Source organism: Mastacembelus armatus, chromosome 22 (genome assembly GCF_900324485.2).
Source record: "Mastacembelus armatus chromosome 22, fMasArm1.2, whole genome shotgun sequence".
Lineage (NCBI taxonomy): Eukaryota > Metazoa > Chordata > Actinopteri > Synbranchiformes > Mastacembelidae > Mastacembelus > Mastacembelus armatus.
Genome location: NC_046654.1, coordinates 2457959 through 2474395, shown reverse-complemented (window position 1 = coordinate 2474395; position 16437 = coordinate 2457959). Strand labels below are relative to the sequence as shown.

General features: G+C 40.0%; 1 protein-coding gene across 2 annotated transcripts in view; it reads left to right on the top strand.

Annotated features, from left to right (window-relative positions):
• The window catches only part of gfra4a (GDNF family receptor alpha 4a), a 124083-nt gene extending 109256 nt beyond the window's left edge, over positions 1 to 14827 (top strand). For both annotated transcript variants that reach the window (XM_026303710.2, XM_026303701.2), the window contains exons 7-8: positions 10887 to 11056; positions 14635 to 14827. In XM_026303710.2, coding sequence (XP_026159495.1) covers positions 10887 to 11056; positions 14635 to 14787 — 323 coding nt within the window. In that variant the 3' untranslated portion in view covers positions 14788 to 14827. The remainder of the gene's footprint in view (positions 1 to 10886; positions 11057 to 14634) is intronic.
• The last annotated feature ends 1610 nt before the right edge of the window (positions 14828 to 16437 follow it).

Genomic DNA, 16437 nt, shown 5'->3' with positions numbered 1-16437 from the left:
AGACGTCTGTACTTCAAAATAATCTATTGCATTTACAAAGTTTGTTGTTCGTTGTGACACAAATGGCGGAAATTCAGGTAATTTAGGTTTTTGGTCTGGCTGGTTTTAGAACTTAGAAAGTCACAATGTCATGTCCAGGTTGGCTTCTATTATTCAGTGCAATCGCTCAACTAGATTTTCTCTCATCAGACTCTTTGAAAGGAATCATATGTGCTCCTGTGCTTCATGTTACTGCAAAAAGTTTTTGTTTTAGCAAAGTTAAACTCCCAAAATGGCAGTATTGGTACTTGGGTACGAAATTAGTTTCTTCATGCTGCTTTGTTGCTTTTTTATTTTTTTGACATAAACATTTCTGATCTTAGAAAAAAACCCTAAAGACTAAAGACTCCACTCGATGTGTTAAGTTAATTTATTTCTTTACACAAATATGACTCGTAGACAAACAGCCCCAAGTGATGGAAGAAGAACACTGACTTTAACAAAACACCACAGCTGGTGATGCACAGTAATGCCTCATGACATGTAGCATCATTTTGTTTAGATTATGCTCAGGAATTTGTCACTGCAGAAAAAAATAAATTATCATAATAGAAACATGTCTCCTTGAGCAGCAGCACAACTGATTTAAAAAAACAGACAGTAACTGATAAATTCCACCTGGTGTTGTGTTTGGATTATCCACCAATCATCTTTAGACTTTTACTTATTGTTGTTGCTGTTATTGATCCAACAACAAAAAACAGCTGTGGTGATAGGAGATCATTCCTCTGAATGAGCGATAGCACCAGTGACAGAAGAGTGACACCAGTGACAAAGTAATACAACTCTAGCTCCTAGTGTCACGGCAGAAACAAGAGTTTATTCTTGGTTATTATTTTTTCTAACAACAAAAGAAGACAAGTTCTTACAAAGCTGTCGGCATGAGTAACAATACCAGTGACAGACCAATGACACCAGAGACGGTACAAAGCAAGATGCAGCTGCTGTTGTGTGGTGACAAACCAGAATCTCACTCAGTTTATACATGTTTTATACATGTCTGAATTCAATTATAACACAAAGGAATAGCAACGACTTCTCATCAGACGTCACACAGATGGCATCTGAATCCTGCTTCCCCCAAAAACACTTGTTTCTCCTCTGAGGACCTAGGACCTCTGAGGGTCTAAAGACTCCCACCCCTAAAGTTTACCACAAAAACACCACAGCAGAGACCCCTTAGTATCATAGACAAAGGGTGAAGACATAAAAACAGTAATCTGGATGAGTAGAGTAAGATTCATGTTTACTGTAAATAACTGTAAAAGGGAGATTCTGAGTATCTGAAAAGTCCTAATTGACCAAGTTCACAAGTGGGATGAATTTGGTTGAGTGAATGTTTTGGGAGATTGTCTGACTGACACACGTGTTTGTGCCAAGCAAAGTGGCACAGCCCTCTGGGACCTGTAGTAATTATGACTCTTGTCTGTCTTGAACATTGGAGGAAGTAAGGAGAAGTTATTACACAGCGTGAACATCTGCCTGAGGCTGAATGGATGGGTCAGTAAAATGTCTGACTACTACTGCTGGTGTGTGTTTCTGGTTTTGGATAGTCAGTAAGTAAGTTCATAATTTTTTTTTTTACCCAAACCTACAGTAGCCTAACCTTAACCACAGCATTGTCACAGTTTGAAATATTTGAATAGTTGAAAAGCTGGATGTTTTCTTGGCCGTCCATTTAAAGGCTGTAGCTTCTGGCCTCAACCACAGTCTTAGAGTAAGACCAGAGTTTATTTTACAGCCTCTGTAGACTTAAGACTGAGTTCCTTTTGGGGTTAATAATGTCTGAAAACCCTTTTCTGACATCAGAATCAGGGATACTGCATGATTGACTACTTCTGTAAACGTATGACAGTACGTGAAGGTGTGCACTTTACTCTCAAATGTATTTTTTTAATTTATCACCTCCTTCTGTCACTTTCACTGTACCAAGAGCATCAATAAAGCCTTGACAAAGATAGTTGAAGTGTTTGCCATTACCCCATTTGTAAAATTCATCGAGTCCAGAACACGATACACAAAAGTCGCATAGTTTTTGGAGAGAGATCAGCGAGGCAGTGATGGAGCTCTTTGCTCTGCCTTAGAGTATGGCCAGTTGGAGCAGTGATAAACACTTGGCTGTAGATGTAGCCAGATGCAGGTTGTTTAAAGCATAGCACACGCTTTATTGCCCCTTCAGACAAAAAACTGTCATTGAGCGTACAACAGAAAACATGTAGGACATAAATACACTAATATGTAAAATTGATTCAACCCGACCAAAAACCAAAGACCCAAAAAGCACAAGACAAATATATCAATATGTAGTTTTATCTCAGTGTCGAAGCTGTTCTTATACTAATTACAGTTCGCTGTGCCCTTTCTGAAAGAATAGCTGCTACCTGCCATGCATCACTCAACGAGATGATGACATTAAAATGCTTATGTTCTCTAAGTGACCAACTCCAGATAGCGAATAAAATGTACATTATGCTGTAGTGAGTTAAACCTCCCAGAGCAGTCACATACTGTATGTTTCAGCAATTTGATGGATGTCTTGTTTTCCAATGAAACTCCTCATGTGCATCCTGCAGTCAGGGCTCAGACTTATTAAGGCAGCTCCTGGTGCTGTTTACTGTAAGCTCCTTAGAGACCCAGAAAAACAAACCTCAGACTGACTGGCCTCATTTCCCTGCTTCTGAGCGAAAAAAAAATGCTCCTCTTCTCCTGCCCGAGCCATTGGATTCAGCCAAACACTGCATACTTGATAATAGGGATGAACAAGTTTCTAATGGGAAAGGCGATTCATGGACCAGCCATGCACATCGCGCTTTCATTGCAATTGGAGTTCAGTCTCGTTTGCCAGGCACCGGCAGGCCACACTTCTATTTTGGGGATAAAGTGTACGTAATGATTTGGCGAGGAGAGTTTGGATTGGAGCCAATAACTGGGGAAATGAATCTGCAATCCTGAATGTTTTTCTTTCCCCACATTCCTCATGCAGTCACAGTGTACTGAGAATGAAGGGCTGTTCATTTTAAAAGGAGTTCCTCAGTGATGGTTCTGTTTTATAAGTGCACAGCACCGTCGTCAATGACATAAAAGCTCCTGGTCTCTTTTAGTGTTAATGGTTTTGTGGGTGTGTTTAGCGTTGCTTTACATGCCAGGCCCCCTCAGTGCTGTTGTTCAGGGGCCCGCTTGCTGAGACAGGACTTCAGATGGCCTTTGATGACTTTGTAATTGAGCATAATTTGGTTTCCTGCCTCCAAACTAATGAGGTGGACAGGAAGAATAGTGGCAGGGTAGAATATAGTCGTTTGGCTATAGGGGAGGGGGAAAACTGCTAAAAAATTCCCACTCTGGAGTGAGTGCACTGAGGTTTTAAAAACAGCTGTCACCCTGCCTCACCCTCCTCGTCACAGTGATAATAACCACATCACTATGCAGAAGAGTGGGCTCTAGGCCTTTTTGTTCTCTGAGAGGGAAAAATGAGGGGACAGATGGAGGTGAAGTTCATTTTTTTCTGCAATTATTTTAATTTTTCTGGAAATTAAATTGGTAGTGTTGCAGGAAAAAGTGAGGGTAACTAGCAGTATGTCAGGAAGGGTGGCGACAGGAATGGGGCATGCACAGGATGTGCTCTAGTGTCACTTTGGGGGAACCTATGAAGTCAGTAAAACAAAAATGATCATGGATAAACGAAAAAGTCACAGTGATGCGAGATGGTGATGCCTAAACAGCTGTGACCAAACAGATGATATCAACTGGCACGTCATCTTTGCAGTGGAAGGCAACGCACGGTGGCCAGCAGCTGAGGGTGCATCCCTCGCTTCTCTCATCCATCAGCCTGCCAGGGGATGGCTGCATGCTGCCGAGCGCTAACTGCACACTTTGAGCACGTGGGCACACTTTCCCACCTGTCCTACCAATGCTAATGACCCACAGAAACCATTAGCATGCTGGTCCACTGCCTCTACTGCAAGGTGCTGATGTATACAAACGCTCAGCTGAGCTCAATCTCTTTTGCTCACTATTGACTTGTTTGTGTTGTGCTGCAGATTATAATTAGCTGCAGAGCTGGCAACAAGAGTGTGTGGGTCACTCATCCTCTACCTCCACCTCTGTCTAGTAGTTGATGCTCAGTGTTGTACCAGTCGGGGGAATCGGGTCAGGGTCCCGCATTGATTGCCAAAGAATTTTGTTTGCAAAAGCAAACTAACCAAGGAGGATGGATCAATTTGTTATGATCCTGTGAGAAATCAATATTTTTGTGTCACGCCCTGATACTCCACTGAAGGCTTTGAAATCTCATCACTAATAACCAATGAATCGCATCTGAAATCTCAGGTTTATGCTGGGAACAGATGGAATAATGGTGTGATTTTCATGTCTGAGCACCCACATCCATCTTACAGTGGAAGCTGAGGATATTAATTGATGAATCTCCCATTCATGTTTGCATTTGAGCATATTTTCATTGAAATGACTTTCATGCAAACGTAATTGCTGCCGGGTAGCTCATTAGCTGAATGAAAATGAATGCTTATGGAATATTAATTCATCATAGGATCATAAGTCATTCTAGTTGTGCAAATCCAATGACTTGATGTAATGGGTTTCCTTTGGGGTGTATCAAACCATATAAATCCACCAGAAAGTAAATTATACATAGTACAGAATGTAGGTACTGTATTATTCTGCCAGTCATAGTCTACTTACTGTAAGTGGCCCATTAAGTATTCACAATGATCATTATGTCATTTCATAATAGATATTACAGGTGCTTGTGGTGGGATGAAATACTGAAAGGCTGACTGGTACTTTGATTCCATTTTTAGGGAACACGAAGTCCAATGTTGTGTTTTCCAAACTGAGGTGATAATTGTATGACTTTCTGCAGTATGAGAAAAGACTAAATTAAAAAAATGTCGATCGAGAGAATCAAGGTTTTTTTCATTTGTATCTCAAACTCTCTTAATCATCTTTGTTATATACTTGTTTTCATTGGTGACAGCAAAGGCGTGAATCATTGTTTCAGTCAGGTGTGGATTCAAACCCCAAACATCGAAAGCATCTGTTTGTTTAATTGAATTGTATCCAAACTTGAGCATCTGTTGTTTTTACACCTATGAAAGAGGAAAAATCTCTGAAGGTTCATGTTCTTTCAGTTAATATTTTAAATATGCAACTGTTTCAACAGCTTAACAACAGTGAATCACACCCAGCAGTTTGTATAAATATACGTTCGAATGCACATCATGGACTGGATATTTGTGTAGTGCAGCAATGTAAACATACAGGAAAACACTTTTACATGTATTATTACATTTCTGGAGCAGCAGAAACAAAACCCAACATGCTGAACAGTGTTTTGGCTCTTTAGCTGCTACATGTTGCTACTAGCTACCTGTTAACTTGGTGTGTGCCTTTTGGCGCCGTTTTTTCCTGAACAGTTTCAACTGCACCTAAAGCTTATGATGATGATCCTGGAGCATTGAGCCGCTAGACTTCTCAATTATTTATGTCAGATATTTATTTTCTCAGGAGTTGCTGGAGATCAAATCATCAGGTGTCTAGACACGACTAGGGACGAACATGTCTATCTGCTGAATGTATAAACAGCAGAACAAGTCATCACTTATTAGGTGGTAATGTTGTTGTGTTCACAACTTGGTTCCCCTGCTCCTAAATGGCCAAGCTCAGTTACTGCACATTTGTAGAAGTTAAAATACCCTGTTAGGGAACAGCAGAGTTGCTTAATTATTCATTACAAGCAACTGCTTAAACATTAAACACAGTAATTTGACCAGTTGGTTGTAAGCAAATATCGATTAGTGCAGCTTTGAGTCGAAGTCATTAGCAAGTGAAACGGCCCAGTATTATACCTCACATTTTAAAAATTATAATTAATGATGCATTAAAATGTAGGGAACGACATATGGTTGTAGTTGGACATAGTGACACTAATGAAATACTTTATGTACTGTTGAGTAGTATTTTCTCTCATATTTCATAAAGTAATAATGCATCAAATTTGTATAGCACTTTTCATGACACGTGACAATGTAACAAAAGAAAAATGAAATAAAATATGTATAAAGTGACTGTTAAAGGCTATGGGACTTGCCAGTTTGCACGGGTGGATTTTAAGCAGTGATTTAAGGCGAGTTGGAGTTTCTGATGTGTTGTGGAAGAGAATCCCAGAGGGTTGGCGCAGCACCGGTGAAGGCTCGGTCCCCCAGGGTTCAGTGTTAGGTTCTACCAATGAGGGTCAGGAGGTTGGAGTCAGCAGACCGGAGTTGGTGGGTGGGAGAATGGCGATGGAGAAGGTCAGTGAGATAAGAAGGGATCAGTTTATTGAGGTCTTTGTATGTGATTAGGGATTTATATTGAATGCGGTATTGGACAGGGGGCCAGTGGAGAATGTGAGTAACCGGGCAGCTGAATTCTGTATGTATTGCAGTTTTTGGAGGCTAGTCTGTAAAAAATGTCTGGAGGTTATGAAGGTGTGGATGAGCGTTCTCTGAAGTGCAGCGAGAGAGGGAGGTGCGGAGACTAGCAATGTTCTGTAGGTGGAAAAACGATGTCTGATTGTGATGATGTTGCTGTGAGATTTGAAGGAGAGGGTGGAGTCCATTATGGTGCCACGGTTTTGCACTTAGAGGGAGTGACATTGAGACTATAAATGAGGAGGGAGAAGTCCTGGGCAGAGGGTAGGAGAGCTTTGGGTCCAGTAAGACGATGAGTTCTGTTTGCTATTGCTGTTGAGTTTCAAGACGTTATTGTCCATGCAGATTTTGATGTCAGTCAGGCAGTTTGTGATGGAGGAGCGAATGACTGGGGTGATGGGTTTGGTGAAGATGTACAGTTGTGTATCGTCGGCATAACAGTGAAAATGAAGTCCGTGGCGACATATGATTTGTCCGAGGGGTAACATGTAGAGGTTGAAGGGGAGGGGGCCATTCACTGAGCTTTGGGGGACACCATGGGTGACTGGGGTGGTGTGAGATTTGCAATTGTTAATGGAGATGTTAATGTAGGGATCAGAGAGGTAGAAGGTGAACCAAGTCAGTGCTGAACTGGCGATACCAAAGGATGACTGCAAATGGTTGAGTAGGATGGAGTGGTCGAAGGTGGCTGGGGTTGAGGAGGAGGATGGTGAGGGAACCAGAGTGGGAGGTGGGGAGGTTGTTGGTGGCTTTCAGTGGGGCTTTTTTTCAGTTTTGTGGTGACTGCAAAAGCTGGATTGAAATGTTTCAAAGAACTGGCAGGAGTGGAGATATTGCTGGAGTTGAGTGAAGACAGAGTGTTCCAGTATTTTGGAGAGCAGCGGGAGATTGGAGATGGGTCTGAAATTGTCCAGGTTGTCAGAGTTCAGGTTTTTTCAGGATGAGAGCAATTGTAGTAAGTTTGAGTGAGGGTGGGGCAGAACCAGTGGTAAAGGAGGTTTTTAAGCTGGTGCTGGCTGAAAAATCAAAATCTAGCATTGTTTAATAAGCGGATGTTATAACCCATGGTGCTGCTGGGTTCAGTCTATGTAAACCCTCATTAGTAGCTACCCCTATTAGCAGGAGTGAGTAAATATGGTATTTTACATTAAGCCACTGTTCAATTCAGAATTATAGCTTGATGGTAGCTTGAGAAGGAACAAGTAATAAGGACATCTTCTAGAACACGGGTCTGCAACCTTTAATGTCAAAAGAGCCATTTTGCCCCCTGTCCCCCTAAATAAAGTTCACAAACATATTTGACCCTTAAAATGAATAATAACAATAAAAGCTTATAAAGTAAAAAAATAACTGACAGTTCAGAAATCGCTCTTTTTTCGCTCCTCTGCTGTTCAGCTGCCGACTGACTGTTGTCTTACCATTGAATAGGTGTTATCAGCTTACATCAGTCCTATTAATACAGGTCAGTAGGAGCCTACTCGCCTACTGGAGACAATGCGAGTCAATGGCCATTAGCGTTAGCATTAGCAACGTCAGTTGCTGCTAATGCTGTACATGAGTAGGGACCTACTGACCTGTATAAATAGGACTGACGTAGGCTGAAAACGCCTAGTCAATAGTAAGACAACAGTCAAACTGGAAATGTCTTTCAACATTACATTGTTTTTTGTAGTTTGCTAATTTCTCACCAAATATCAAGCACACGGGTAAGCCAGGAGGCTTCTGTCCATGCAGAATTAAATTCTCTGATCAATGACGCATATTTTATTTGACGAAATATTAAAACTTTTTTTCAACTTGAATTCCAAAATAACAGAAAGATTACCCACTGCGCATAAAAAAACAACATAAGAATATTTTAAGTGCAGGGAGTCACAGCGGAGGTGCGAAGGAGCCGACCCCCGTTCTGGAAGCAACAACTTAGAAACTATTCCTGACATTTTATTGATGACACCTTGTTTTTGTCACAGACGTAGACGAAAGCTCCCACCTGCCGTACTGCAGTATTTGCGTAGCCTTTGAGCCTCACCACCCACTGAGCCATCACCATCCATCAGATGTGCTCTAAAAGTTTGAAAGTGTAATATAATGCTACCATTAGAATTTAGATTAAAGCAGCTCTGGAAAGTGTTTTGAAGTGACAGCAGAAAGATAGGCTGTGATTTCACAAAATGCTGCAGCAGCAGGAGATGACATAACTTTAATTTTGGTGCTTTTGTTGAATGTAATTGTTCACTGCTGTCGCTGGCTGGAAAAATCAAAATCTATTTAACTTTACCATTGTTTGGTGATCGGATGTTATGACTCAGCCGTGGTGCTGCTGGGTTCAGTCATTACTCCGACACTTGATGTTTACCGCCCATGAGTAATGATGTGAGCCATATTTAGTGGAAAATGAGTCAACTTTCTGAAGTGTCGCTGATGCAAACGTTGGTTTGATCATGTTTTCGGTAGTTGTGCAGTGTCATTTGATAAGTATTAATCAAGTATCATTGACCAATCAGCAAACTCTCAGAATTTTATTGTACAAGTTATAAGAGGTGTGTCCTTAATTTTAACTTGATAAAATTGTCCACCAGAGACACTTCTTTCTGTGTGCTTGACTAAATTGACACTACATGATATAGATGGAATTAATTTCCCCTTTTCACTAGTGTGGTGGAGGACTTTCAGCAGATATTGGTGGTTTGTGTGCGCCGCTGCCCGTGACCCTGTGTGGTGCTCATATTTTACTGAAGAGACATTCCTGCTGGGTTGAGAGCATCTGAGAGTGTGTGTCCTTGGTTTTCATTGAGTAAATGAAAGCTTAGGAAAATATGAAAATCCCACATCATAATTCATTTAAATTTGACCTTACTTTAAAATCTATCATTGTGCATAGATCCAACATTGTGCATATAACTTTCTAACTATATTATAAATTGCACAAGATATGAATTCAAAGTATGAAGGTCTTTCAGTTCCAGGAACATATGCATCATCAAGTTAAATCATAAGCTATTCTGGACACTGTCTTGTTACACGTAGGCTGCACAGTGCAGACAATGTTAAAGTGTGTTTATGATGGTTTAAATTGTATAATACTAAATAGCAAGAAAAAAAAAAAAGTGGATGACCTGCTGTCAGACACCATCGGCTTTTCTCCATCAAAACACACATGGTGGAGTCTTGGTTGTTTAGTAAAAGTGGCATGAGTGTGTGTGCTGACCTGCTGTTGCATATGGGATTCTCAAATCCTTTGTAGAGATATATGACTAGTGACTTGACCACAGACCAAACCAGCAGTACCAGTAACAGATAATGGTTTCTGAGAGTGTTGTTTTTATTTTTTTTCTTGCTGACCAGGAATAGATTTAAAAAAATAACTATTATAGCCTTTTACTCTTCAGATTTTCTATGAAGTGAACTTGCATTCTATCCAAATTGCAGCAGCAAGTTCACTTTAAACCAAAGCTTCAGTCTTTCACTGACTCAGGCAGTGACACGTCATGAAAGCCTTTATCTTTTTAAGGAAGGAAAAGCAAAGTAAAAAGGTAGACGGTTGTTAGTTTGGTCAAAGAGCAGCAGGTTTAGGTTGTTGTGAGGACATTCATTTCATTCTTGTGAAGTTGGCTCTGAGAAAATTGTAAATAAAGTTATTTATAATACTTTTTTTGCTAATGCCAATGCTAATCTATTAATAATAATAATAATATAGCTAGGGAACATGCTGAGGATTGATTACCTTTTTTCATCTCTATAGTTTTGACATGGGAACGTCCTTTCTCTCGTCTAATGGCATCAGTGCATAAAATGTCAGATTGCAGTATGTGTTTTTTAGCTTGTTCTCCAGACGTATGAATAACATGTTACACACTTTCGGAAAGGCAACAGGATGTGAAGCCTCCATTTAAAAAGCCTGAATGATTACTAAGAAATCTGCTTTCTGGATGGACAATTCACTGCTGCTTGAAGGACAGTAGTTATTTTACTCTTTAACTATTCTCTTCTTGAGTTTTTATTTTGGTAAATAAATCACACACTCATGGTCTTTTTGTCTGTCTCAGTTCCACTTAGTAAAACTGGCTGATGTGACAGGTGGATTCTTATTTAGAAATCTCATCGAGTGCAGTTTGAAATGAATGAATGTTTCTGAGTCCAAAGAATATGATGACTTACTTTGAAAGGTTGAGCTGTGATCACATGCCATGACCACGTCACGTAATTACAGTCTCCCAGCACATAATTATAAAGCGACTAATTACATTAGAAAGAGTCATGATGGGGAAAAAAAACAAAGCACTGGAGGAAACTGGAGATGATGACTGACGTGAAAATGAGCCAACTTTTACCATTTAGCACAGCCGGTGTCAATGTGATCCATTAAGCTGACAGTCATGTCTCTTTAAAAGCAACGTCTCTGCTGCTCTCGTCTTCTAGAAAATGCCATCCTGGCCTTTGGGAATGGCTCAGATGTGAAAACGAGTGGCGGCCAACCTGGCATGTCCAGTCCAGCAACAGACAACCAGAGTCCCCACTTGACAACCGCTGCCCCAGGCATTTCCATGGAAACAGAGCAGAACATTCTGCGAGCACAGATACCTACTCAGGTGAGACGAGACGGAAGAATGAAAATGTGATGTACAACCTTTTCCAAACGGAGAGGCACTAATGGACACAGCCTCACTCAGAACCGGGTCGTTTGGCTTCAAATAACTTGGGGTGTTTGTTTTAACCTACTGGGAATGGCACATGGGTGGAAATTGTAGAATCCACATAATCCAGAATAAATTAAAAAGTCAAAATGAAGAGAACCAAAGCTGTGTCCATGTGCTAACCTGTGCACCTTCAGTCCATCATACGTTAAGTGTCCAAATTCACTAGAGGACATTAAAACAAATCCCAGGATGCAATCAGTGCTTCACCTCTGCTGCTATGACGACAGGCATGTAAGTTAGTCATGCAACTATACCTGTCAGTCAGTTATGGAGGCTGCAGTTCACTCACTCTTTTTATTTTCACTTCACATTTATTGCTCAAGATTTGAGCTGTGCTTCTTGAAAGAGTTAGCTGTGTTTAATTAGGGTGGTTTAGTTTGAACATGTACAGTATATTATTTAAACTGTCTCGGCTTCATCAACAGAGTAAACAGGCTCTATAAACATCATTTATGTAGCTCATAATAACCAGATTGAATATTTATTTTAATGGGGACAGCCCATTTAGCATTAAACATATACAATGTAATTTAACAATTACAATAGAAATTTAGAGCATAAAGAATAAAATACAAGCTGAGGACGTGTTTGGTTACTAATGTGAATCACATGCAGTGTAGATGAGAATTTACAACCTGCCGACAGATAAAAACGTATGAACATGTGAAATGTATAAAAAGGCCACTTATATCTTCTCGCCTCAGCTTTTCCAAACTCATCCCTGCACAATTGTCTCTTTCGTCCTCTGAATGTGTTGGAATTTAAACACAGAGATAACACAAATAGGGGCAGTGACGTTGTCACCTGATAGCTGAGTATCAACGCAGATCAAATAAAGTGTCACTGAGTCAATAGCAGTCAGTTAATTAAACCAGTAAATTAGCTGTGGACAGCTGCCTCAGAGTTACATCAGATATACCAGTCTTCTGCCGACATCCTGTCACATTAAAATAACTCTCTCTGATAAATTAACAAAAATTAAATTAACCCTGGAGATGTAGCTTTGAATTTCAATCAGCTTTGGTGTGTCTACACTGGCAAGTATAGGAACAGGAAAGGTAGGCTGAGTATTGAGCATATTGGCCGCCATTTTTTTTACTTTTATAAATTTTCTGTGGGGAAAAAAACCCCCAGATTTCAATTTTAATTTATTCTACCTTCCCCAAATATCTTTGTTAGCTAATTTGCAGTCAGCTGTTCTCTTTGAAGAAGCACAGACCAGAAAAATGTGTCAGCCTCCAAAATTATTGGCTTAATCAAAACCTCTGTAAAATATTTGGAGCAAAAATAGAACACCAGCTTCATGAAAGGATTTATTGCGGCAGTGTTAAATACACGTTTAATTAGTTTTAAGTGTTTGTAATAATTTGACAACTGATTCTGCATAGAACCCCAACAAAACCTTTCACTGTGCACACAAATTAGGCTGCGTTCACATCCCACTAGCAAATGTGGTCTTAGAGCTAAAATTAAATTCAAATAAATAAAATGATTCGGTTTAGGATGTCTGCGATGTTCAAGTTGTTTCCAAACATGAATATGAAGACTCATCACATAAAATCACAAAAATATTGGATCAGAAATTAGCATGTAATGTGAACGCAGCCTGTAGTTGCTTCTATCGTTGAGACATTTATACACATTGAGGACTAAGGGCAGAAATACCGTATTTTCTGGACTATAAGTCACTTTTTTAAAAATTTACTCCTCTGGCTTGTCCTGCAACTTACACAGAAAAGCGATTTAAATGTATATAGTTTTAATTTTGTCAAGTAATCACTAGTGTTAGATGGCACTCTTGACTCAACTGAAGATCATTTTTATACCGCCAAAGTAAAAACATTTGTGTTGATGCTAAACTACAACTCCTGGTGCAAGACAAATGAAAATGCCACCCCAAAGAAAGAGCCACACTGCAGACGTCAAACTACAGTAGGTTTTCAGCTAAAGCAAAATTTGGAATCATTCAGACAAATTAAAAATGTGCAAAATAATTTAGTATATTAGCTAATTAGTATAATCAGAAATGTGACTTATACACCAAAGTGGCTTATGTTTATATCTGTTTTCTGCTTTTGGCTAAGAGACTTATTCACCAGTGCGACTTATAGCCCAGAAAATACAGTAAGTGTCAGTGGAAAATGAATTAGAATAATTAAGAAGTGAATTTGAATTCCTCAGTGTTACTAATTAGTTTAATAATTAGATGTATAGTGAATCCTGACTGAACTGAATGTGAATAGCTCATTTTGCACTGAATTTATGAGACTGTACTGATTTATAATAAGAGACTGTCATTTTATGAAATTGAATTAATTTGCTCTGAAACTGTATTTGATCCTCACTGAAGATGCAGCTCCATGTATTCCCACGTTCAGTTCAAGCAATTTCAGTTTCAGTTTTAGTTCAGTGAGAAACACCAGGTCCTTGAGGAACAGTGATCAGGAGCAGTTCATTGTGCAGCTTCACACACTTTAAGACACATTAAGCTTTGTGACAATCATAGAGGACACTCATACTGGCCTATAAAATACAGGCAGGATTTAAAGCTCCTTCGACTCTGATGTTAACATAAGCTGTAGCTGTTTAGTCAACAAGCACATAGTCTTTGCCAGTTGTAACGTTTATAAGTAAATTAACCTACTAACAAGTGCAGATAAAAATTTGATATATTTGCCAGGCAGCTTTAACATTTATTGATATAGTGTAACATTAATTTAGCAACTGTGCGTTCACTGTTCTTCTACAGAAAGTGAACTGATATTACTGTATTAGACACCAGTCTGAGGCTCATCTATGAAAGACGCATTAACACAGATCAATGAGAATGAAGGAAATTGTCAACATCAAAGTGTTTTTGACTAAGGTGTTTAATGAAGCGCACAATGACCTGCACTGGATTGTCGTTCCTCTCGTTGACCTGGCTGTTTCTCAGGAAACTAAAGCTGAATCTTCAGTGAGGTGCTGTGACCAGAACAAATTCATTCAGTTGCAAACTAATACATTAAATTTCAAACTAAGCCTTTCACATTCAGATTAACAATACAATTATTCAAGTAGAGCAATTCAAATTTAATTATAAATTATTCATCTTCTACTAACACACTGAATATAGCACAAACCTCTGTAAAACCAAGAAGGAAAAAAAAGGAGAGTGGAGGGGAAAGGAAGAGATAATGTGGAGATGGAGCTCAACTGATTGAAGAGTTTTAACGGCCAAATTTTCCACAGCTGAAAAACGAGACGAGCCATGTAGGAGACATCACTTATCAACTAAAACCCATTTCAGACATTTTTTTCTGCCCCCACTGCAAACATATTCCAAAACACCCTCCCTAAGCTGCTTGTGAAATTTCTCCTCCCAAATCTAATTCTGATGCTTCTTTTGCTGAAAAGACGTATCTGTAGACAGAGTTTGTTACGGCGTTAACAATTATGTTGTGATTGTTCATGTGTCTGTTTCCTTTCAGGTAAATGAGAACGACAGATTGTGGGGCGACGAGGGAGACGCCACTCCTCCCTCTCCAGGGTTGTCGGACCGTGGAGCCAAGCCCGTCAGCCTGTCCCGTCTGCTGGGCCTCGTCTGGCTGCTGCCCACCCTGCTGCTGCTGCCTGACCAATAAGAGGCCTGGTTTTCCTGGCCTTCATGGACAAAACTCCAGACCTGGGGGGAGGGTGGGGGGTGAGAGAAAGAAAAAGAGCCATTTCTATGTGTCAAATGACTGTGGGGGAAAGGGGAGACTGTTCTGCCCCGCTCCCTCACACACATCACACTTAATCTCTTTTGGTGAATCATGACTCAGAGCAGATGTGTTGTGCAACCCACGCCCTTGAAAGCACAGTCAGACAGGGTGCCACTACCACACCACAGGGGGGGGGGGAAACCAGGAAGTGCACACCTTATTTCTTGCTTCACACCTGCCCAGTCACAAGCTGTTACACACGGCAAACATGCAGACTTCGCTTACCTGAAAATAACTCCCGGCAACATCGAAAAGGGCCTGCGGATTCAGAAGGTGTACAGTGAAGAGACACTGAAGACGCAGTACAGGAAACACTACAACACAAAATAATACAAAAGGTTGTTTTTTTTTTTTTTGTCCTTGAACATTCCTTGATGTAAAAGAAAAATATTAAATGTTAAGACTTTTCTCTCAGATGAAGTGTCACATTGGATGTGAAGGATAAAGCTGGTGATTCTCAGTATTTTCAACACTGTCCATACAGCAGGGGTGGACCACACATGTTCCTCAAGGACCACTGCTAATCACCTGGAGGAACATGAGTTGCCCACCCAACAATCAATTTCCTCTGATCAGTTAGTCGGTCACTCTCCAACCTGGATTAACTTAATCTTATTCGTTAATCAAAAAAGTTATTTGGAGCCGTCGAGGCAAAAGATCAGAATTGGTCTATTGACAAATACAATAATCCAGGTTGGAGACTGACAGGCATTAACGGTGAGTAGAGGCCACTCAGTGTTGCTTGTAGTCTGATTGGGGAGTATTGAATTATTAATACAGAGAACCAGCAGCTGTATCCTTTAAGGTGGATGTGTGTGTGTTCGTCCACTTGCAGAACTCTGCTCATTCAGCTTTGCTCTTTATTTCTATGCCACATTTCTTCTTACTCAAAATAGACAATTCTTTGTTGGTTGTGTTTCAATTTGCAAGTACAAAGAGTTAAGTTCCAATTAAATAAGATTAAGACGACTGCCCAAAGTGTCAAACAAGGACCTACGTTACTTATTAGCCTTTAATGTACTTGTATTCATTTTAATGCTAAAATCACTTCGTATTAGTAGAAGTCACGTTTTGCCAACAGAGGACACCTCACTTTCTAAGGAGACTCTTCATATACTCATATTCATTATGCTTTAAGTGTCGGGGCCTGACATATGTTTGGGGCTTTTCTTCAGAATTGTAAAAAAAATTTTAAAAAAAAATCTGTGGTTTTGGTGAAGCTACACAAGAAGAAAACACGTTTATATTTTTTAAGTGTACATGGATTTAGCCGTATAGAAAAACATCTATTGACAAATTTGTGGCCAATCGTGCTTATACTGTGGCGGGAGGACTGCTGGAAAAAAAGACAGTGCGGGTTCTGATGCATGAACGGATGCATCTGTCTTTGAAGAGACTCATGAGATTTAAAGGACGTGACCCATGTTGGCTCACTACCTATTGAGACTCTGCTCAGCGTGGACATTCAAGGATCTACAAGATGCAGTGAAAAAGCACAGCTCTGTTTGTTTAGCGGGGCAAACGTGTTAC